Source organism: Vombatus ursinus, unplaced genomic scaffold (assembly GCF_900497805.2).
Source record: "Vombatus ursinus unplaced genomic scaffold, bare-nosed wombat genome assembly UNPS02003292.1, whole genome shotgun sequence".
Classification (NCBI taxonomy): domain Eukaryota; kingdom Metazoa; phylum Chordata; class Mammalia; order Diprotodontia; family Vombatidae; genus Vombatus; species Vombatus ursinus.
In genome coordinates this window covers 13,688,935-13,714,373 of record NW_020943070.1, presented here as the reverse complement: position 1 = coordinate 13,714,373, position 25,439 = coordinate 13,688,935, and the positions used below count along the sequence as shown (strand labels likewise).

The 25,439-nt window shown below is 40.1% G+C and overlaps 1 protein-coding gene across 3 annotated transcripts in view; it reads left to right on the top strand.

The window, feature by feature from the left end:
* Positions 1-25,439, top strand: part of PTPRB (protein tyrosine phosphatase, receptor type B) — a 154,813-nt gene that overhangs the window by 103,468 nt on the left and 25,906 nt on the right. For all 3 annotated transcript variants that reach the window (XM_027872921.1, XM_027872911.1, XM_027872929.1), the window contains 7 exons: positions 1,301-1,564; positions 3,229-3,510; positions 8,825-9,103; positions 10,124-10,273; positions 14,471-14,714; positions 21,755-21,861; positions 24,580-24,679. In XM_027872921.1, the coding sequence (XP_027728722.1) occupies positions 1,301-1,564; positions 3,229-3,510; positions 8,825-9,103; positions 10,124-10,273; positions 14,471-14,714; positions 21,755-21,861; positions 24,580-24,679 (1,426 nt within the window). The remainder of the gene's footprint in view (positions 1-1,300; positions 1,565-3,228; positions 3,511-8,824; positions 9,104-10,123; positions 10,274-14,470; positions 14,715-21,754; positions 21,862-24,579; positions 24,680-25,439) is intronic.

Genomic DNA, 25,439 nt, shown 5'->3' with positions numbered 1-25,439 from the left:
GGGAGGTATACAACATGGGAACGCCAGAGATGAGTGTCTGAAACGGCCCCATGACTAAGGATGCTTACATAATTGAAGAGCTTTAGGAGACACAGATGTGCAGGATGTATTCTCTTGTTTTATTGGAGGATCTGTCTATCCTCTGATTACTAACTAACAAAGACTGACTCCACTCATACACCCCAACTGGAGGTACCATACTGACTCATTTTCCCCCTGCTACCTCTATCCCCCCTCTATTTGGGGGTGTGAAAGAGGGAGATGGGCCTCATCTTAGGAGCAGCTAGGTAGCACAGCGGATAGACTGGAATCAGGAAACCCTGAGTTCAAATCCAACCTCAGACACTTATTAGCTATATGACCCTGGGTAAGTCACACCCTCTTTTTACCTCAGTTTCCTCATCTGTAAAATGAGAATAATAACAGCACCTACCTCACAGGGTTGTTGTGAGAGCCAAATAGGATAACTATGTGTAAAGCACTTAGCACAGTACCTAGAGCACAGTAAGGACTAGGAAGAAGTTTATTTCCTCATCCTTCAGTTATGTAGGTAATAGTTTATATGTTGTGATTTCAGATGCTTGTAAAGGAGTCCAAAAAAAAAGTTTCCCCTATGGAAATTTCTTTTCTAAATTTGAAAAGGATGTGGAAGTGGGTAGGAAATCATTATGTTTCTTTGCTGAAAGATAAATGGTGGGGCTATTTTTAATTTTTAATTCCACTCAGTTGATATATGGTTTTTATTTCACTGAATTAACCAGATGTTTTGCTCAAATAGAGGGAAAGCCTTTCATTTCTGCAATCTGTGATAATTATGAAGGGTAAATGCCCCTGAGAAAGGTGACAAATTCACACTAGAGTATAAATGGCTGATAATAAGCCCTGTCCTGACTATTGAGCTAATAACAGGTTTTGATAAGGGACAGAGTAAAGAAGGGAGCTCAGTGATCCCTGAGTGTCTGAAGAGCAGCTAAAACAGAAGCAGAGGAGCCCAGAAAGGGAAGACTGAAGAAATAAAGACAAACTTCACTTGCTGAATACTTTTCTCTTGGGTAGACCCAGTCCAAAAATTCGGCTTGATTTGGATTAAACAGTTCAGATACAGAGTAAAGTCAGTGTGTATGTAGTATGTTTAGAGTTTATGTTTCTTCTCTCAATACACCCATATGGACCTAAATTCTGACTTGAGGAGGAAAGATCAAAACATCTGCCACTCAAGCTAAATGTGAAGCATATGGTCCCAGAAGCCTTTGTTCAGCACTGTCATACACTCAGTAGTGATTTTCCCTTTCTGCTTCAGTCCCAGCCCCAGTGAACAATCTCAAAGGATCCAACCAGAACATGACAGACAGCCTCTGGTTCACATGGAGCCCTGCCCCTGGGGACCGAGATTCTTATGAACTGATTCTTTACAATCCCAATGGCACACAGAAGGAAAGTTGGAAAGCAAAAGACCTCACAGAGAAGCATTTCCATAGCCTTGTTCCTGGGAGAAAGTATACGCTAAGTGTGGTGACTCATAGCGGTGACCTCACCAATACCATCACCGCTGAGAGCAGAACAGGTAAGATGCTCAGCTGCTATGTCCAGGTGTCCAATTGTCCAAAATGGAACCACCATATGAGACATTTCGGGATTCTTTGGGGATAGGATTGTGATCATATGAATACTTATAGGGATAAGAACGGAACCTGTGATTTCATTGGCATAGGGAACCCACAGATCAAAAAGACTCTCCCGATACAGACTGGAACCTTCTCTTCTGATCTTAGAGAGCTGTCTTAGGCACTGAGAATTTAAGTGATTTGCCAAGAGTCACAGCAGTATATATCAGAGTTTCAACTTGAATTCAGGTCGTCCTGACGCTGAGGCTATCTACACACTACTCCCCACAGGATCTCATTAAATTTTGATTTAAAACTTGACAAACAAGAAAATCATGGGTGCACTACTCAGAATCAACCCAGTTTACATTTTGATAATACCAGTACTGTACAGTCTCATGCCAGCTTACTTTTCTAGACTTATTTCTCATTACTTCCTATAATTACACACTATATTCCGGAAGAATTGACCACTTCCCTGAACTGGGGGATTTTGCCTCCCGTCCTACTGCCTTTGTGCAGGCTATATCCCATGATGTAAATAGCGATTATTTTTGGTTTGGCCAGAAATTCTGAGGGTCTTTCCCTCTTGTATTGATTTTTTTTCTTTCTTGAAGAGGCCATTCTCTGCCTCATTTCTTATTGAGCCTTAATCACTAAATGGGTGTTGCTTCAGTCAAACTGAGACCTGTTCAGACTTTAGCTTGAAAAGGCCAAGGTCTCCACTGAATCCTGGGCCATCTCCAGTTGTCCTGATCCATATCTGGCCACTGGACCCAGATGGCTCCAGAGAAGGAAGTGAGGGTGGTGGCTTTGCACAGCCCTCCCTCACTTAAATCCAGTTCACTTGCATGTCATGGCATCACCTCCCTGATGTCATGGTCCTCTTCAAGAATGAAGGACAAATGGGGGCAGCTAGGTGGCACAGTGGATAAAGCACCAGCCCTGAAGTCAGGAGGACCTGAGTTCAAATCTGGCCTCAGACCAAACACTTGACACTTACTAGCTGTGTGACCTTGGGCAAGTCACTTAACCCCAATTGCCTTAAAAGAAATATCTAAAAAAAGAATGAAGGACAAACAACCCCACGCCTAAAATAATCTGCTTCTTTCTCACCTCCACCTCTTGGAATCTTTAGTTTTCTTTAAGGTTCAGCTCAGGTGCCACCTCCTACAGGAAGCCTTTCCTGCTTCCCTCTACTAGCTAGTATTTTTTTTCCTCCTAAAATTATCTTGTACCTACTCACCTGTATTAAGTCCAGAATGTAAGCCACTAGAGGGGATGGTTCAATTTCTAGTCCCATAGCACTTTTCAATAGTAGAGTCAAGCCAATAAACGTTTATTAAATACCTACTATGTGCCAGGCACTGTGTTAAGTGCTGGTGATACAAAGAAAGGAATGAGACAATCCCTGCCCTTGAGGAGCTCACAATCTAATGGAGGAGGCAGTGCATAAAAGAAGCTAAATATTAATATTAATTAATATGAATAACTCCTTGTCAGAATGGTACTAGAAATATGAGGCGTAATAGGAGACCTACAAGAAAAGTCATATTTTGTGTCATTTAGACCCAATGTGTAACTTATAAAACCCACAAAATTCTTCACTTTCTTTTCTATTCAGCACCAAGGCCTCCCAGTACTTTGTCCTTTGCTGATGTGGCAAACACCTCCCTGGCCATCACATGGCTGGGTCCACCAGATTGGACAGACTATGATGACTTTGAGCTGCAGTGGTTTCCAAGAGACCAACTCACCATCTTCAACCCCTACAGTAACAGAAAATCAAAGGGGCGCATTGTGTACGGTCTTCATCCAGGGCGGTTCTATCAATTCAGAGTCAGGACTGTCAGTGGCGAATCATGGAAAACCTACAGCCAACCTATTTCTGGAACAGTGAGGACAAGTATGTCATTTGGGGGACCAGAGGTTCTCAGGAGGTGGAAGTAGGAGGTAGAGATGCCATTTGATCATTTCAGTGGTGCTTACTCTAAATCTCCTGTTTGGCTTATGGAGGATTGGTTTTGAATTCATGTGGAAAACAATATGAGTTATAGACCTGTCTCTTTTTATATCTGCCATGATACTAAAAATAATCCACTCTGTGATCAGAATCCTTGAAAGACTGATATGGGTTTTGCAAAACATTGGCATCTGCTTTCTTTAAGAGATATTTTTTCTTAAATGCTTTCTTCCTTCCTTTCTTTCCATCTTTTTTCTTTCTTTTCCTTCCTTTCTTCCTTCCTTTCTTCCTTCCTTCCTTCTTTCCTTCTTCCTTCCTTCCTTCCTTCCTTCCTTCCTTCCTTCCTTCCTTCCTTCCTTCCTTCCTTCCTTCCTTCCCTTCTTTCCAATAAAATGCATTGTCTTTCTTATCTTTGTTTCTTAGAATGGTGGTTAATTTCATAGAGTGTAATGGATTCATGAGACGTATTCAACATCATGACCCAGTGGATAGGAGGGCACTCAACGCAGGGAAAAGAAGATTCTGAGTCAGAGGACCTTAGTTGAAATTCCAGCGCTATAATTTACTATCTGTGTGACCCAGGGCAAGTTGCTTAACCTCTCTGGGTCTTGGTTTCCTCATCAATAAAATGAAGAAGCTGGCAGCAGTGATCACTAAGGTCCTTTTCGGCTCTAAATATGATGTTTCACTTAGTAGGTAACCTCTTGACTCTATAGTACCTGGGAGGAGAGAGGGAGAGAGAGAAACACAGAGAGAGAGAGAGAGAGACAGAGAGACAGAGAAAATCAGGGCAGCCCCTAGAGAAGGTAAGTAGTCACCTATATAATGTGTCTTCTGGGACACTAAAAACTCACCTAACCACAGTGCCTGAAAGTTCCACCACTAGTTTTGTTACTTATGGCCTTTCTAACATCACCCATTCATTCATGTCAATGGGGAAAATAAAAGCCCTTTTATTTACCTCCTATTCTCTGCCCTTGAGGTCAGTGATTGTGTCTTGTATCTCTACTGTATCCTCAGAGTATACTGCATGCTAGGTATTGATTGTCTGGTTAGCTGAGAAAGGTAAGAATGGGATCCGGAAATTGTTAGGGGCAGGGAGGGGCATTGAGCATGTTTTCATAGAAACAAAGCTTCTACTCTTTTTACTTAGACATTTTTAAGACCTTTGATCGATGAAGTATTGTGAAACAATTTGTAAAGTCAGTTAATAGTGAGTGAACTAGGAACTGCAAGGTCTTCGTATCTGATGGAGAATGGCTTTTAATGCTGGCTAGGGCTGAGGAATATGGGCAAAAGGCAGGGGGAAGAGGCTAAAAGGCAGTATTTTCCAGCAATGGTTTCTAATTCAAGTAGAAATGGTGGCTAAACTGTACATAAGGATTTCTGCAGGCTAGGCCTCATATTGACTTAGAAACCTATGTATTGTCATCTACATTTTGCTGTATTTATTTTTATTCTTTCTGTTAAATATTTCCCAATTGCATTTTAATCTGGTTTGGGTGGCACTTGGGAGTATTGGAGGCTGCACTCTGCCCTAGGCGGTGTATTTGACACCTCAGTGTTTTACAGAATAGGTCTCAGACCCAGTGTTTTTTTAATCAATCACCTGGATACTGGAACAAAGAACTAATTCTCTTTGCAAATGGTATTGTTTGCAGAGGATGCTAATCTAGGGGAAATGTTTTACTGCTCTGAGATTGTTATGAAAGATACAGGATGACTGGACACATACAGTGATGGGGGGAGAGGAGAAGGAAGGATTATAATATCATAAGTCTGGGGTTAGTAGGGACCAAAAAGGCTACTGAACCCAACCTCCTCATTTTACATATGTGGAAACTGAGGAACAAAGAGGTTAAGTGACTTATCCAGGCTAACACTGCCTGGAAATTCCTAAGGCAGGATTTAAACTCCGATGTTTCTAACTCCAGGTTTAAAGCTTTATCTAGACAAAGGGTAGAGCAGTAGATAAAGCTTTAAACCTGGAATTAGAAACATATGAGTTTAAACCCTGCCTTAGGAACTGGGTCTAGGGGTTCATGTTTGGGAATAGCACTCAATTTTATAGTCGCCTACATTGCCGGTGGGGCAACTACATGGCACAGTGGATAGAGTGTCAGGCCTGGGGTCAGGAAGACTCATCTTTTTGAGTTTCAATTCAGCCTCAGACACTTACTAGCTGTTTGCCCCAGTTTCCTCATCTATAAAAATGAGCTAGAGAAGGAAATGGCAAACCACTCCAGTATCTTTGCCAAGAAAACCCCAAATGGGGTCACAGACAGTCAGACGCAACTGAAAAAATGACTGAACAACAACAATATTGTCAGTGGTGTTCATCCAAAGCCCACACAGCTTGATTATTCAATTCAACAAGCCAGGAACTGTACACCAATAAGGAAATACAAAATGTCACTTCCAGGGATTCTAAAAACTGGGAGGAGGGGGTCAGGAAGACCCACTGCTTGAAGGTGGTTGCATTTGAAGCGCATCTTGAGTGCAGCCCAGGATTTCAAGAGACAAAAGCAAAGAGATGGCAGATAGGATGTAATGTATAGAGAATGAATAAGCCAGTTTGCCTGGAACAGAGGGCGTATGAGAGCAATTCACTTGTAACCAGTGAACCAGACCATGAAGGGCTTCAAATGTCAATAAAGAAGAGTTTGTATTTTATCCTTGAGTCAAATCAGCAAGTATTTTTTAGTAAATTCCTGTTATGTTCCAGGCAGCATGGAAACCACTAAGGCGTCTTTAGCAGGGGCAGTGACATGGTCATGCTTGACTTTAAGATTATAAGCATCCTCTCTCTCTTCCTAGAGTCTGACATACAAACATATTCATATTCACTGGCAGATGCATGCCCATCCAAAATGAGCACAAGCAGTCTCATACACATAGCAGCAGCACATCACAGATTTCGAGCTGGAAGGAAGCCTCAGAACCCATCAGATTTAGCCCCCTCCTTCTGTAGATGAAGAAACTGAGGTATAGATAGGGTTAAGTGACTTTTTCTGCGTCACACAGCTAATAAATACTTGAGGTGGGATTTGAATCCCTGACTCCAAGTTCAGTACCCTGTCAGTTCAGTATGCCAGGTTACATCTCACATGCTACTGGAATACTCTGCACTCACACAGGACCTCTCCTCACTGCTTACCTGCCTGACCAGAGCTGAAAAAATTTAGCATGATTGGTAGAAAGTAGCAGAAAATACCTCATACCTGTACCCCATAGGCACACATAGTGATGGCAATCACCACAATCATGGCAGCAGCAGCAATGGTGAACCCCCATGAGCTGGTCCTCATAGCTGTTCCATTTGGGAAACAGAGACAGGTCGAGCCTTAGCCACCTGGGGCTCTGTTAGGCCAGAGGCCCAGGTAAGATGCCAAGAAATGGTGTCAGACTAGCTTTGCTCCTCTGTCTCATGGATCCTGATACAAATAAAAGGCTTATTATCTCACCTTTTGGGTGAAGGGGCTGGAAATCAACTATGGTTTCTTCCCCCCCAAAAAACCACACATATTTAGTCATCATTGATATCTGTAGACCAGACTATTTCAACATCTACCCATAATGGTTAACAAGCTGTCACAAAGTCAGCAGGATGGCCCTGTGTTTACCTCCATCTTTGTCACACAGGTCCCAAAACCTAAGGGCAGAACAGAATGGTGGCTGGGGGGAAGGACAGCATCAAATTAGCTGCCTGGTTAATTGCTTGGACTTATGGATAGGATTGCTTTCTAATATCAGTCTTATGATACACACACGTGTGTGTATACATACATACATATATCTATGTGTACATCTATCTATAGAATAGATAGAAAGATAGATAGATAGAAATAGATAGATGGATGGATGGATAGATGGATAGATAGATAGATTTCCTTTTACAATACATTAGCTGCAAGGTAAAAAGTATGTATTACAAATGTGATTTATTTTTAAGTAATATCCTAGATCAACAATTCTCAATTTTTTTGGCCCCAGGACCCTTTGACACAATTAAAAATGACTGAGGACCCCAAAGAGTTTTTGTTTATATGGGTTATAGATAGCTATATTTTCTGTATTAGAAACTAAAATGTCTTAGTATTATTATGAAAATAGTTTTGACCTCAAGAAACCCCTTAAAGGGTCTCAGGTACCTCCAGGCGTCTCCACACCACACTTTGAAAACCACTGACTGAACAATGGTTCTTAACCAACAGTCTATGGAACTTTAAAAATATTTTCGTAATTGTATTTCAAGTCAACAAACATTTATCATGTGCCAGGCACAGTGCTAAGTGCTGAGGATACAAAGAAAGGCAAAAAAACAAAAACAAAAACAAAAAACAGTCCTTGCTCTCAAGAAGCTCACAGTCTAATGGGAGAGAAAATGAATGAAGAGCTGGGCATAAACAAGCTAGAAAGAGGGAAAAGTGGAGATAATCTCAGAGGGAAGGCCCTAAGGTCAAGAAGAACCAGGAAAAGGGGCCGCTAGGTGGTGCAGTGGATAAAGCGCCGACCCTGGAGTCAGGAGGACCTGAGTTCAAATTTGGCCTCAGACCAAACACTTGACACTTACTAGCTGTGTGACCCTGGGCAAGTCACTTAACCCCAATTGCCTTAAAAAAGAAAAAAGAAGGCCCAGGAGAAGGGGCAGCTAGGTGGTGCAGTGGATAGCACACCAGCCCTGGAGTCACGAGGACCTGAGTTCAAATCAGGCCTCAGACACTTACTAGCTGTGTGACCCTGGGCAAGTCACTTAACCTCATTGCCTTTAAAAAAAAAAAAAAAGGACCAGGAGGCTACGTGCTATAGAAACTGAGACTTGAGGGAAACCAGGAAGTGGAGATGAGAAGGGAGAGAGTTCAGGGACAGCCAATGAAAAAATGCCTAGAAATGGAGCATTTTATTCAGGAAGAGCAAGGAGGCTAGTGTCATTGGGTCAAAGATTACTTGGTGGGAGCAAGGAAGGTAGAGAGTAAGGGGTTGATTCCTTTGTAATCCCATGTATTAATTTCATTTCATTTAAAAATAGTATTCTGAGAAGGTCTCTGTAGTCTTCACTAAACTGACAAAGGGGTCTGTGACATCAAAAAGGGTTGAGAACCCTGGCCTCAAAAGTCTTTTGAGATGTTGGGGAGGCAACTATTACTTGGATGGCAAGGTCAGAGCTAGTTTTGTCTAGATGCTCTAAAAGCAAACACTACCAGCAGGAACCACCCACTGCCAAGTTCTGAATCCATTCTATTCCTCCCCTCTCCAGGGCCAGACAAGATACAAAACCTGCATTGCCGTCCACAGAATTCCACAGCCATTGCCTGTTCCTGGATCCCTCCTGATTCTGACTTTGATGGGTACAGCATTGAATGCAGGAAAGTGGACACCGAGGAGGTGGAATTCTCCCGAAGGCTGGACAAAGATAAATCCGTGCTCAATATCATGACCCTAGTTCCTCATAAGCAGTACCGTGTGTCCATCAAGGTGCAGTCCGAGGGCATGACCAGCGAGGTGGTGGAAGAGACCACAATCACTATGATTGATCGTAAGTGCTCCTTTCCACAGCACCACTCCCTCCCCCAAAGTCAAAGAGGAGAGCTTTGCTATTGTCCGTTAGTTTTAGTATTTGTTGTTTATTGGCCTTCATTCTAGAAGAGGACCAAAATGGCATCACTACTTTGGGGTCAAGGTACGGCGTGTCTGACCATGGCTGATCAGTGGTGCACTGAAGAGGAAAAGGTGAAGGCAACAAGTATTTATTAAGCACCTACTATGTGCCAAGAGCATGGTGCTTGGGTCAGCTAGGTGACACAATAGATAGAGTACTGGGTCTGGCTTCAGGAAAACTTGAGTTCAAATCTGGCCTCAGACACTTACTAGCTGTGTGATCCTGGGCAAGTCACTTAACCCTGTTTGCCTCAGTTTCCTCATTTGTAAAATGAGCTGGAGAAGGAAATGGCAAACCACTCCAGTATTTTTGCCAAGAAAGCCCCAAATGGGGTCAGGAAGTGTCAGACATGACTGAAACGACTAAACAACAATAATGACAGGGATCGCAGCCTCAAGAACCCACCCTCTCATTATACCATTGAGAAAATTGGGGGCCTCAGAGGCTAAGTGACTTGTCTAAGGTCATACAAGACCTTCCCTATAATCTGATTTATTGCTCCTTCGGGAGGAATGAAGGGGGCAGAGCCAATATCCTAGAAAGGTTTCCCTCTATAGGGCATCCTTAGTTTGACAAGGTAAGCGATCTTAATAGACCTGTGTGAGCTGGTGCTTTGTTCAAAACATCCCTTTTATGGATGTGATAGGAGCTACAAAGTATCTTTCAATGAAGCAACTCCAAGAATCCTGCTGAGGAATTGCCTCTTTTGTTACCTTTGATGCACTACTGGAATGTCCCTTCCCCTGCCCATTTTTCTACTAGAGAGGGTGGATGTTTGGTGATTGCAAACAACATAGGAATCAAACAATTTGGGTTTGGTTAGATTGGCTGGGATGCTGATTTCAGAGGCTGCTGCATGAAGTCATCACACCCTCTTTATTCCTCATTCTCATCCAGGCCCTCCTCCGCCACCTCCACATATTCGAGTGAATAAAAAGGATGTGCTAATTAGCAAGTCTTCCATCAACTTTACTTTTAACTGCAGCTGGTTCAGTGACACCAATGGGGCTGTGAAATATTTTACAGTAGTGGTGAGAGAGGCCGATGGTAAGTTTCAGTAATTAACAATACTGTAAGACACTGAAATGCTTTTCCAGGGAAACCACAGACTCTCCTCTGATAATTTTAAGTGAAAAAGGAGACAGTTATATTTTTTTTTAGGGACAGGGTACTTGGTACAACTCTTTTAAGGACCGGGGCATGGACTAAAGGACCACTCAAGGGTATTCCCAGATCCATGATTCTATCATTTTTCAAATTTAATACTGAGATGTCATTGCTCACAGATTTGTCCAGTTCATTCAGAAATGAGGCAAAATCCTATTTTCATGAAGAGTAGTGTAATAACAAACCTATTTCCATATCACAATAGATCACTAGAAATAATGTGCTTTGTTGTGCTGACTAAAACAAATTCTTTGAATAATCCTAGGCCAAAAGAAAGTTTCTATACTCCTTTGTGTATTTAAAGTCCCTCTCAGTAATGGATGTGCATTAAATTCTTCACCCCTCTTTGCTCAGCCATTAAGCAGCAATTTTCCTTCAAAGCTCTTTACTCACTCTTACTTCAAACATTATGTCAACCAACTCCCCAGGAAAAAAAGTCGAAACTCCCAAACCTCTGACTGCACAAAAAAATCTAAAAGCTCTAAGAGGAAAGGGGGTAAGGAATTGTTATAGAGTGTTCAGAATACTTCCTAATTTCCCATTTTGATCTCAGATCATTGCATCCTATTAGTCAGTCAACTAGCATTTACTAACAACCTGCTATGTCCCAGGCACTGTACTAAAAGGCCTGGGAAGACAGAGAGAGAGACAGAGACAGAGAGGGAGAGACAGAGACAGAGACAGAGACAGAGAGAGAGAGAGAAAGAGAGAGACAGAGACAGAGAGACAGAAAGAGATAGAGAGAGAAACTACCAGAGTGTTATAGAGAATCTATTTAATCTCTAACTAGTTCATAGATACACAATTTCTAGAAACATAATATCTAGTTAAATACTTTAGAATATCCATGTGAGTACTCCCTCCTTAGACATAGGTTGTAAACTCTCTGTTTGTTCGTAGATGATTTTTATGAGTTGGTGTGGCTAAAAGAATAATAATAATAATAATAATAATTAAAATCATCACCTAATGGTGATGAACCCTCTTCTAGGGATGCATTCTCATTCTGGCTTAGAATTCCTTAGAGATTTAGCTCAAATCCTTTCTTCTATAGGAGCCCCTTCTCCCTCCCTATCCCTCAACAGTAGTGCCCACCCCCTTTGAAATTACCTCCTTTTTACACTGTATTTATTTTGTGCATAGATGACTTTTTGTATATTGTCTCCACCATTAGAATGTGAGTTCCTCGAGGGCAGAGCCCCTGTTTTTATTTTTCCTTGCACTCTTATTGCTTAGGACATAGTCCTAAATAAATGCTTGTTGACTGACTGGCTGGTCCTCGAAGGACAGAAACTATCCATTGTCAGTCCCAAAGCCTTTCCAAAGCCTATCAGAGCTTGCACTCCAATCTCATAGTCTTTGAGAACTTCCATAGCATAATAAAATATCAGTCAGTAAGCATTTATCAAGCACCTACTGTGTACCATCCTACACTGTGCTAATCACTAGAACATGGGCTAAGAACCAGAATAGGACTTTAATGAAAAAGCAACACACTAATTAAAACAAAATTCCACTCCCAAAATGACAACAGTCATAGGCAACCTGGAGTTCCTTTGTATAGAGTTAAGCCAACCATTCATTAAATATGTTCCTATTTTTGACTTTATACAAGTGCATTCGTGTAGTTGTCCCTGACTCCTGCTCTTTCTACAACAGACATACTCACTTCACCAAAGTTGTTTTTCAATGGGGGAAAATTCTACCAAATATCCAATTTTTCCTACATCTCGAGGCTATTCTAACTCTGTGTATACTTCTTAAGCATTCTTGGTGGCTTTGGCCAATGTTGGAGAAGAAACCCAGCACCTCTGTAGAGAAGCATCTTGCTACAGTGGAAAGAACACTGGATCTGGTCAGAGGACAAGAGCCCAAACCTGCTTCTGCTGCTTAATTCATGTTTAACCTTGGGCAAGTCATGTAACTTCTCTGGGCCTCAATTTGAACTAAATGGCCTCCAAGTTCCCTTCAAGTTCTAAATCTATGACCCTAGGATTCTGGAAGAAGTTTGGGGCTAAAGAAGATTTTTAGACTCATTAAGAACCAAACTCCTTAATGCAGAAGAATCTTTTATTGTTAAGCTAAATAATTGCAGATGGAGTGTACACCCAGCAGAGGTACTGTAATATTAGTCAGGCCCTAATATCTTTGATGTAATCATTGAATTCCTGAGCTCCTGACAAAACAGAAGCTTAAAAAAAAACAAAAAACAAAAAACAAACATAGTCAGCACAGCCCTTCCAACACTGCCATCCTTAAGGACTGGATTTTAATTCCCATAGTCAACTCTGAGTTATCTGTGTCAATGGAGAAGAGCAGTGGTCCAAATAATTCAAAACTTCAGACAAACTCAAAGCTATTTGTATAATCTAGTATATGTTTGCATTCCATGGGACAAATCCCATTTTAACTAATGTATAATAAAACTATTTTCCAAGCTCCTGTTAATAGCACACATTTTGATGCAACAAAATTGTAGAATTATCCAGTAGAATCATTTGGATATCCCACCTTCCCCCTATCAATTATAAACAGTATCTGACCTGCATAATGTGTTTGTGTGTGTATATGCATCCATATATATGCAGATTTATCCTCCTAATTTTAATATTATAGAAAGGCAGTGTGGTGTAGCAGGTGGAAGCTGGCCTCAAAGCCAGGAAGATCTGGGTTCAGATTTCACACATAAAGACCTTGGCCAAATCATTTAAATGTATAAATCAGGACTTCTAAGCAACTCTCTAAGACCATCAGTTGCGCAGACTGAATTGGCAGAGGGAGTTAGCTCACCTGAAAGTTATTTATAGCAAAGAAATCACAGGACCCATCCCTATCCATAAATATAATGTTATTTATTAATTATCTATTACTTCAGCTAACATTGAAATAAGTTTGCATTGACCAAACACTCAGGGATAGGATTATTGAAGGGATTAGTTTGAAATGGGCATTGGATGATGGGAAGAAGTCAGGCAAGAATTTAAAATGTCTGTAGTTTGCAGTTGAGAGTTGATCATGTAAAGATTTATTAGACTAGATGTTACTTGTATGGGGTTGGGGGTGGAAAGTATCTAGGGTAGGAAAAACCCTAGATGGGGATGAAGCTTTGGTGACAGATGTGATCCTTCCCAGTTCCTTCCCATAAAACATTTAATGTCTCCCTTGCCATATGGGTTTCCTTAATAGCTGGCAGGAGCCATTTAAATATAACACTAACTCTCAACCTTTTAGAACTGATGCCCTATCAGTATTACTTTGAGTTCAATAATCTTCACTTATCCCACTTCTAGAACTGCAGTTAGCATTTATTTGATATTTCTATATTATATATTTTATGTATATTCATATTTTATATTTATATTATATGTTTTATATTTGAAAAGTACTCACATGGATATTCTAAAGTATTTAGCTAGGTATTATGTTTCTAGAAATTGAATACTTATAAATATATATTTATATTTTTATATTTCTATTTGAAAATTGAATTAAAATAAACTTGATAGGAATTTCATAGAACTCTTGCTGATCACTGGAGCTATTCTGCTCCAGGCAGAGCCCTAGGGTGGAGCAAGCAGAGTTTGCTCCTGGGTGTGGAAATATAGAAGGTACTTCCTGAACTGGAGCTGGTAGAAACAATGGAGCTTACCAACTGGTTGCTTAAAACAGGAAGCTGCTGTAGATGGCTCACTTCCTCCTTATAGCCGCACCCCAGGAGTGCTGGGGCCCAACCTAGTTCCATCTTCTTGAAGGCAGCTTCCACAGCAGAGGCTGTTTGGTGCCCTGGGACCTCTGCTAACCGTCATAGCCCAAAGGTCCACATATTCCAAGGCCTTAGTTCTCTCCCATTTCAAATGCTTTATTGACACCTTTTATGCTGCATGCCCAGGATGTGAGAACCGTTAGTTATGACTCTGCTGGTGGCGTTACTGGGGGGAAGGGGATGTAGGAAGGTGGAGGTCAGACCAATCAGGATTTGGAATTACTCACCTGTGTAAGGAACTAACCCTTCAGAGACTTCTCCAACCCATGTTCTATTTTCTCAATACAAAACCTGTGTGCATTTCCCAATTCCAGGCAGTGATGAGTTGAAGCCAGAGCAGCATCACCCCCTGCCTTCCTACTTTGAATACCGCCACAATGCCTCCATTCGAGTCTATCAGACCAACTATTTCGCAAGCAAATGCACAGAAAGTCCTGAGTTCAACTCAAAGAGTTTTAACATTAAACTTGGAGCAGAGATGGAAAGCTTGGGTGGTAAATGTGATTCAAATCAGCAAAAATTCTGTGATGGTCCCCTGAAGCCCCGCACTGCCTACAGGTGAGACGGATTGCTGTGATTTTGCTTCGAGAGACGGAGATACAAAGCATTACTCTACTGGGTGCTGTGCTTGCTGGGTAACTAATGGGCTGGAGTTGTTGCAGATAAATAACCCGTCAAAGGGCTCTCTGAATTTTATGGGGTGATATATGAAAGCCTGGCCCCTGCCTTGTCTCTTAAGTTCCTTCGGCATTCTGGGAATGTACAAGTCATTCCATGCAAAATCAGGGGCTCTGATTAGACGTCTTCAAATCCAGTTAGCTGTGGCACAGTGGCTACAGGGTTGGTTGGGAGTTTAGGAGACCTAGGTTCAAATCCTGGCTCTGCCCTCTTATTACCTGTGTGACTTTTGGCAAGATATCAAGCCTCTCTGAGCCTCAATTTCGTCACTTATAAAAATGAAAGGAATCTACTAGATGGTTTACAAAGGCGCTTTCTGGGCATCTAGAGCTCTGGGCCTGGAAGTCAGGAAGAGCTGAGTTCAAATCCAGCCTCAGACACTTACCAGCTTTGTGACCCTGAGCAAGTCACTTCACCCTGTTTGCCTCAGTTTTCTTTTCTGTAAAATGAGCTGAAAAAGGAAATGGCAAACCACTCCATTATCTTTGGTAAGAAAACCCCAAATGGGGTCATGAAAAGTTAGACATGACCAAACAACAACAACACCAAAAAGTTCTTTCCAAGACGAGAATTGTGATCTTACGATCCTTCATATTTTAATGGAAAAATTCATTCTGTTCCTTTCTGCTTCTGATTGCACCAAAAAAATGAGTTTGTGGATTTTTAAAAATGGAAATAAGCCTAATTTGATTTTCAATTTGAGTTCACTGATGAATTCAAATGCATCTTATTTTCCACTTAAAATAAGGGCAGGTTCAAAGTTAGATTTGTTTACTTCAATAGCAGAGGGGTATGGTGTACTTGGAGTCAGAAGACCTGGTTTTGAGTCCTTCTGTATTTTCTTAGGTTCAATCACTTAATGAATCTCTCAGCCTCAGTTAAGTCAGTAAGCATTTAATAAGCACCGACAATGTGCCAGATACTATGTGGAGCACCAAGGATACAAAGAAAGTATATAGACAGTCCTTGCCCTCAAGGACCTTACAATCTAATGAAAGGGTTCATAATCTAATGAGTTCCCTCAGCTGTTAAAAAAAAATGGGGGCAGAGGAGTAGAGGAGGGATGAAAATACTTGGATTGCCTACTCTCATGAGTAGTCGTGAGGCAAAGGCTTTATAAAACTTAAAGCACTATAGAAAAGTCAGTTATTAGCAGTATTGTTATTCCAAAGGCAGTCCCAGAAAGCCTGGAGTGCCTTCTGTTCCAGTTCGGTAACCATGAAGTAGATCACAAATGCAACGTGGATCCATGATAGCCAAGAGGCATCCACGCTAAACTTAACCTGTGCTTCTCCCACCCCAGGCTAAAATGTCTATCCAGTCTTCTTTGCATTGAGACCAGTGCTGGTTGGGCAGCCAGCTGCTGTTTGTTTCCATCTCAGATGGAGCAGTTCTCACCCCAAATCTCATACAGAGAACAATAATGGTGTGGCATTGGTGTGGCACTTGGCTCTTTCCTCATAGCAGTTCTGGGAGTAAAAATGGATCATTGTCCCCATTTTACAGATGAGGAATTGGAAACTCAGAGAGGTTTATTACCTACAGCTACACAGCTTAAGTAAGTTGCAGAACCAAAACTTAGAGTTGGGAAAAACTTCCATAGAGGGGTTATCCAGGACACCAGGGAGCCATCCTCCAGATCTCTTAAACATGATTGTTTTTTTTTTTGTTTTAAAACCCACCATACTTCCCAATATAGATTTCCTTCTTCTTCTCTTACCATTCCCTGTCTCCTATAACAAAGAATTTGAAGGGAGAGGGGGAGAAAGTTGAACAAAACTAACAAATCAATGATGTCTGGCATTATGTGTGGTCTTCGACAACCATGGATCCCACCTCTGCAAGCAAGGAAGGGTGGTGAATTCTCATATCCCTTATTTGAGGCCAAGTTTGGTCAGTATAATTTTACAGCATTGAATTTCAGTTGTTCTGTGTTTGTCATTCTTTCCATTTACATTGGTGTTGGTCACTATGTGTGCTGTTTCCTGGCTCATCTACTTTGATTCAGTTCATTCAGGTCATCCCTTATTTCCCCATATTCAACCTATTCATTATTTCTCACAACTCAATAATGTTCCATTATGTTCTTGTACCATAACTGGTTTGAGCCATTCCCCAATGGGGCCATCGACTTTGTTTCCAATTCTTTGCTACCGTCAAAAAAAAAAATGTACTGCTATGAGTGTTTTGGTGTGTATGAAGCCTTTCTTTTTATCATTGGCCTATTTGGAGCATACCATTCAAAGAGGGAATCTCTCTGGCCTATAGTTCTCTTAGCATTAAGGAGATGTGGGTGTAATCCGTCTGCTGTCTTCACTTTGTGACTGGGCCAGCTCCTGTCCCGTCACACTTCTCTTTGATTTTCTACTCCCACTTCCTGAGCAATACATCTGTCCCTTGTCCTTTGGGTGACATAAATTTCTGTTCCTCAAGGTTCATAGTAACCCATGATTCATAGCAATAGCATAGACAGAAAAACACCCATATTTTGTTTTATTTATTTACTTATTTTAAATAGGGTTTTGTTGAAGGGTGAAGCTTCAGGTTTTTGAAAGTGCTACTGTCTCCCAAATGAAATCCAGCCTGTTCTTTCCCTTCTATTCAATTCCAACACCAAAGCTGAATATATATATATAATAACATAATAATTTATATATTTATACAAATACTTTATCCATTTTTATATGACATCTTTCCTGTAACTACTGAGTTTATATTGCATTCATATGGGCACACACACACACACACACACACACATACACACACATACACACACAAACACTCAAACACAAGCAGTTTTTAAATTGCTTGCCTAACAGCCCCTGTCCATTTGTTTCAAATGTAAGAAGTATCCAGTCATTTCCTTTCTTGATGAAGCTGTGCCTTAGACCTTGGTCCTATAACGTTCTATAAGATTCCCCCTATTTGACGTTTAGAGAGGTTATAATAATGTAGTTCATATTTCTGAAGCATTTTAAGATTTACAAATCACTTTTCCCAAAACAGACCTGTAGAGCTAAGTTAGTACATATGTTATTACCCCCATTGTACAGATGAAAAAACTGAGATTCAGAAGTCAAGGGACTTGTCCATAGTCAGTCAACTAGTAAGGGCCAGAGCTGGGCCTTGAAGCCAGGTGTTCTGACTCTAACTCACTTCCCACTATACCATGCTGTATCTAAAAAAAAAAAATGCCTTCCATGTAACAGATGCTTAATAAATGTCTGTTGAATAAATGAATGAATGGAAATAAAATAATTAAGGGTATATCCTCCCTCCCCCATATTACTTTATAAAGTTATAGTTCTGACTATTACTGGGATTTTTTTAATGGTTCCTTCTACACACACACACACACACACACACACACAGACACACACACCATCTTAATCATTTAGCTAAATCAATATAGATTGCTAAGGGAATGGATTACTTAATTGATTTCCAAATGACTTACATTAAATCTAGTGTTATTTCTTCAGGATAGAATAACCCTAAGACTATTTCTGGGGCTCTTTATCCACAGACTTTAAATCAGATGATCTTAGAGCTGAAAAACACTTTATTGTTCATTTCAACCAATTTCCAATCTAATTCAGGAATTTCTATCCCATTGATAGAGTTCACAACTAGATTCCATGCGCATAGGTCCATGTAGATAATTTTTTTCATTTGTATCAGCCTCAGTGCCTAGTACAGTGCCTTGTTGCTGCAGTCTTGTAGGAATTCAAATTAAATTAAATTAAATGTTAAAATAGAAATTTATCCTGTATATAGCTTGCTTCATATATATTTGTTTGAGTATTATCTTCCCTATTAGATTATAAGCTCCTTGAGGAGAGAGACTGTCATTTGCCTCTTTTTATATCCCCAGCACTTAGCAGAACGTCTAGCATATAGTAGGTATTTAATAAATATTTATTAATTAATTGATGGCTACAGTAGGTATTTAATAAAAATATTGTTGAATTTATGAGGCAACCCATTCCATTATTGTTTGGTTCTTAGGTGGTTAGAAAATGATTTCTTATGATGAGCCAAATTCTGCCACCCTGTAATTTCCATTTGGATTGTTCTGTATGGGACAACAGAATTTTTCTCCAAATCATCATCTGTTTGAAGATAGCCATCAGGACTTTCCTTCCTTCCTTAGCCAATCTGAGAGGAAATAGTGGTACTAGAAAAGGCACTGGATAGAAAATCTGCCTCTGCCAGTTACAAGCTATATGACTTCAACAAGTCACATTTTAATTTCCCCATTGACAGAAAGATCATGATAAATGATATGTTCTCACTCATAGGATTGTTTTTGAAATAATCGATAGGGTAGACAATGCTAGACCTGGGTCAGGAGATCTGGGCTTGAATCCCCTCTCAGAGATGAATTGTGTGGTCATGGATAGGTCGTTTTAACTGCTCAGTGATTCCATTTTCTTATCTGAAAAACGAGACTAATGGGTCTTGCCCTCCCTCACAGGTTGGTTTTGAGAGAGGTACTTTGCAAATGTTCAGGTACAGTATCACTGGGTATTATTATTACTTGTAAACTTTAAAGTGTTAGACAAAGATGAGCTTTCAACAGCCATTCCCCTCTGTCACATGGTTTCCAGATCCCTCACCATACTGGCCCAACCTCTTCTGAGTGCTCTCTAATTTGTCAATATTCTTCTTAAAATGAGGTTCCCAGAAATAAACAGTTGTGGTCTAACCAGCCCAGAGTAAAAGGATTATGACTTCCTGTGGTCTGGTTACTGGGCTTCTTTCAATGCAGCTTATTTTTTTTTTAGCAGCTGCATCGTATTTTGGCTTCACTAAAACAACCAGATTTTTTCCCCTTTTTTGGTGTGTCTTTTTTTTTTTAATTGAACTGCTTCCAAGTCAGTTTTCTAGCCATGTACTTCCAACTGGCCGCTGAAATTTCCACTTAGATGTTCCTTTGTTACCCCTAACTCAACTCTGCCCTGGTCAGACCACATCTGTTCAGGGCCGGGGTGACACATTTTAGGAAGGACATTGACAAGCTGGAAAGAGTCCAGGAGAGGGTGACCAAGATGATGAAGTACCTTGAAACTGTATCAGCAGATCAGTTGAAAGAACTGGGGATGGAAAAGAGAAGATACAGGGGAGGATATGATAACCACCTTAAGTATTGGAAGGTGTATTATCTGGAAGAGAGAATAGATTTATTTTGTTTGTCCCCAGGGGCCAACCATGGGAACAATGACTGGAAGCTGGGGAGAGTCAAATTTAGGCTGATTGTAAGGAAATACTTCCTATTATTTACAGGCATCCAGAGTGGAATGGGGCTGCTTCAGGAGGCATTCAGGAGGCTCCCTCACATCTGGCAAAATCTTAATGATGATTTATTTTGTCCCTCCCATTAGACTATAAGCTTTTTAAAAGTAGGAACTATCTTTTGCCTTACTTTATATCCCCAAACACTCACTCTTAATAGTAGGTAAATAAATTAATAAATTTTTTTGACTGACTGACTTGTTGAGATGTTATATAGAGGGATTTTTTTTTTGTCAAGTATGGGTTGGGGGGCAGCGAGGTGGCACAGTAGATAGAGCTCCAGCCTTGGAGTCAGAAAGACCTGAGTTCAAATTCAGTCTCAGACACTTGATACTCACTAGCTGTGTGACACTGGGCAAGTCACTTAACCCCGATTGCCACACCAAAAAGGAAAAAAAAAAAGGAAAGAGGTATGAAAAGAAAAGAAATCAAGAAAAAAAATAGTTTAAAAAAAAGTATGGGTTGAACTAGGTGACCTTTGAAGTCTCATCCAATGCCGAGATTCTGTCTTAAACCAAATTCATTATCTTTTCTCCTATCTGACTCTACACATTCCAGTTTCTATTAATAGTACCTTTATTGGTACTTATCAATTGTCAATCAGTCATCCTTGACTCATACCTCCTCTTCCTCCAATGTCCAGTCAGTCACTAAGTCCTGCTAATTCTTCCTCTGTAACCCCTCTCACATCTCTCCCATCTTCTCCCTCCCCACTGGTACTACCCTCCTCTTGACCCTAACCACTTCCCATCTGGACTATTAGCATAGTTGCAAAATGATCTCCCTAGTTCCATTCCCTCCACCTCTAATCTACTGCTGTATTAATCTTCCTAAATGCCAGTTTGCGCAAATCCTAAAAATCTCTAATATCTCCCCATTACTTTAAGGATAAAATGTGAACTCCTCAGCCCAAGGATCCAAGGCTATCCACAATCTATCATATATGTACTTCTCTATCGTCTCTCACTACTATAAACCCTCTGATCCAGTTATATTGATCTATTCGTCGTCCAACCACTATACTAGTGCCTGGAACAATGCCTGGCACATAGGAGGTATTAATAAATACTTGTTGATTAATTGATGCTATTCCTACCTGCCTGGATTGTCTTCCTTCTTCCTCCTTGTATGGTCTTTAACAATTTTGTGATCATGTCCTACCTTCCCAAATAAAGTATAAGCCCCTCAAGAGCAGGGCCCCTTTATCTTCATCACTTATCACAATGTCCTGCATATAATAGGCTGCTGTTGCTGCTGATGGTGATGAAGGAAATAAGGAACTTCTCAAATCCGTAACTCATGCAAACAAATGGGAAGAAAGCCATTAATAAATTGGATGCTATATTTTCATCAAAAATTTTTTCAACTATTCTTATTGTGTTCAACCTCAAATCTGCACTGTCAGAAATATGTCATTAGTAGAGATTTATTGGTTCCCCATTACCAACTGTGATGGGTCCAGAGAAGATTCTCACTAGAAAGTTGGATACCAGGCAATGTTATGAATCCAGATTATCATATGAAACGTGGAGGGATTCCTAGTTATGTCACTGGAGGGGAGTAGGTCCCATACCAGTGAAATCACAGATATTTCCAAGTATCAAATCAACTTTTCCTCTTTTCAGAATCAGCATTCGAGCCTTCACTCAGTTATTTGATGAGAACCTGAAGGAGTTTACAGAGCCGCTCTTCTCAGATACATTTTTCTCCTTACCCATCACTACCGAATCAGGTGAGATTAAGTTTCTTTCAACCTTACCACAAAAATATCATCTACTAACCCTAAGTGCTCAGTAGGGATATCTAGTCAATTAATTTATTTAGGGAATTCCTTAGGCATTTAATTTAATTTCAAAAAACACTATGCTATCCGTGAAATTAAAAGGAGATTAGGATGGTCTGCACATAAAAGCTAAAGGTAAAGATTAGTATTTGTCAGTTTAGAAAGATGAAGGCTAGGAAAGCATATGATAAAAATATATGAAAGAGGTATGAGTAGAGTGACTCTCAATAGTCATTTACCAAATACTAGGAGGCTAGTACTGGAAATAAAAACCTTTGAAGTGTAGAAAGAGATTTTGTGGAACGAAGAACTTCCTTAAAGAGTAGGAAGCAAATGTAACTTCCAGAAGGCTTCAGATAAGTTCATAAAAGATTCTTTTAGAGTGGTTTAATAAGGGGAACTTTGGAATGTCTGGGGCAATTCCCTAATCTCTAGAAAAAAAAATGATATATTCTTTGAAAAAAAAAAATTCCCGGGTACCATGGTCAGAGACAGAATCATGGGCTAAATAGGTCTGGTCTGACCAAGCCACATTTCTCATATTCCTTTATCCACTTTTGCATTTGGACCCACCTTTAAATACAGCATCACAGAATTAGAAGATAGCTCAAGAAGTCTTTTATTTCAGTTCTCAGATGAACTAGGACATCCAGAAGAAAGCACACAGATGATTGTCTGATTCTTCATCTTAAATCAGGGGAGGAGATTGCCATAGTTTCTCTCTGAAATCAGTCTCACATTACTATTAGTATTCAGGAAGTCCTTTTCAGTATCTAACCTGGTTCTCCCTTGTTGCAATTAGAGGTTGTTTCCTTCTGTTTATAACTCTTAGAAAATGACTCAGCATCACAGGCCCTAGTGGCTATTTATGCCAAATGCAGAGATAATCACCTTACTATTCAATTCTATATGGGGATTAGAATGAAGCTAAGAGGATTTGGACATGTTTGCTATGATTTAATGTTAAGTAGAGACTTTGCAAATACATTTTTTCCTATTTGAAACATTTTTGATAAAAAAAAAACACACGTGGCTTGGGAAATGAGAATGGTAGAAATCATGTGTGCACATAGAACCTTGGTTTTGACACTAGCTGTATAGCTCTGAGCCTCAGTTTCTTTATTTGTAAAATGGGGCAAATATGACCTTCCCTACCAACTTAAGAGAGTGGTTGAAGGGAACATTCTTTTGTATGTAAACTAAATCTAAAGGCACCAAAGAAATGTTAGTTATTATTATGAAGATTGAAAAGACAAACGTCATTATTAAAAAAAAACATCCAAGGTTTAAAAATACCCACTTTGAAAATCATTATTCACAAATCATTATTCAGAAGTTATTATTCATATAGCCATTCCTAAAACTTGTTTATACTGGAGGGAAAGAGTCCTCTTCCAATTTACTGTGTTTCCAAAAACTGTATTTCTGGGTATCACTTTTCATTTGTAGCTTAGTACCCAATTGCTTTTACAATGTTTACAAATGACATGCTTTAACTCAAAATACCTCAAGGACCAAGAATTTTATCGGTGTCTTTTCTCCTTCCTCCTATACTGCTCCCAATTCCTCTACAACTTTGTCAGAGGGTCTTTGAGAGTTGGTATGGCTGAAAAATTCAACGACTTATGGCCAACCTGGTGATAAGCCACTCCATACTTAGCTTGGTAAGTCCTTAGATAATAGGAGGTTGGAGGGGAATAGCATTCACATAGCACCTGTTATGTGCCAGGCACTGTGCTAAGTACTTTGACCAATATTATCTTACTGATCCTCACAACAACCTTGTGAGGTAGATATTGTTATTATCCCATTTTACCGCTGAGGAAACTGAGGAAAACATGTAAAATGACTTGCTTTAGGGTCACACAAGCAAGAAGTATCTGAGGTCAGATCTGAACTCAGGTCTTCCTGACTCCAAGTCCGGTATTCTATCCACTTCACTACCTAGCTGCCCCTAACAGGTGTGCAGTCCATCACCAGGGCCCTAACAAAAGTCTTTCTAGCTGGCTTGGAACCCATCAAAATTTGCATTCAACTGGAGTGGTCTTTGAGAACCCAAGTGATGTCCATGATAAAATACCAAAATAGGTCTTAATGGAAATGACAAACTACATAAGCTCTACTGAATGTTGGCACTTATCCCAAAGAACTTTGAGTTCAAACACACACTGCTTCTAAAGTTAAAAATCTGTAGCCAGTCTCAGAAACAAAATGACCCATCTGTCGACTACCATAATGGTTAAAGCTGGAATAAGTCATTTTCATCTGTTTATTTAGACACAGAGAGACAGTGTGGTATAGTTGATAGAGTGTTGGCCTTGGGGTCAGAAAGCCATATTCACATCTTGCCTCTGACACTTACCAGCAGGGTTACTGTGGGCAGATGATAACCTCTCAGTGTATTAAGCAGCTCTCTAGGACATGTCTCACTGAGCTGCAGATTGTGATCTGTATTGGCAGAGGGAGTTCCCACCTTGGGAACTGCTTATGCCATGAAATCATAGACCTTCCCAACATTCACAGGGTTAAACCATGGGTGCAGGTACATTTTCTAATCTATCTCAAAAGCAAAATTTCCTCCAGAGAGAGGATTGAATTGCTCCCTATTGTTTTCTTTGAAGTAATTCCCACATTGGGCTTTGTTTTATTTCATTTGGATTCTCTTAGAGCCTTTGTTTGGAGTTATTGAAGGAGTGAGTGCTGGACTGTTCCTAATTGGCATGCTGGTGGCGGTCATTGCCTTATTTATCTGTAGACAGAAAGTAAGGTAGGTACAGAATCACCTTTCCAGGGGCGATTCCAACAAACATTGAAATTCAATTCTAAATGAGTTTTCACTTGGCAAAAAAGATTTTTTAAAATTTCTACTAGCTTAAACCCTTTCTGCGCCTCAATAAATGGAACAAATAAAGTACAATTTCTTTACCTTGGCATTCAAAGCCCTTCATAACTGGTCTTCAATTCTATCTGTCCCCATTCCTCCTCACATACTCATCAAGCTTTATCATGTTTCATTGCACACATCCTATATTTTCCCATATCTCTATGTGTTTGTGTGAGTGTGGGTGTGCATGTGTGTGTATGCATGTACTCATATGTAATATAAATATATGCAGAGTATACATTTATATGTATGTATACATATATATTTGATATACAAGTACATGCATGTAAGTATATGTATGTATGTTTAAGTGTATATTGTGTATATATGTAATATTTTCATATTACATGGAGAAGAGAAAGGGATGGAGAGGGAAGAAGAGAGAAGGAGAGAGAAAGGGAGTGAAAGTGAGGGAGAGAGAGAGAGAAGAGAAAGAGAGAGAGAGAGAGGAGAGAAAGAGAGAAGGGAGAGAGGAGAGAAGTCTTAACCTTTAATAGCTTAAAATGGCACTAAGATTTTTGGGACAGTGTGTGTGTATATGTATGTATGTGTGTGTGTGTGTGTGTGTGTATATACATATAGATATAGATAGATAGATAGATAGATAGATAGATAGATAGATAGATAGATAGATAGATAGATA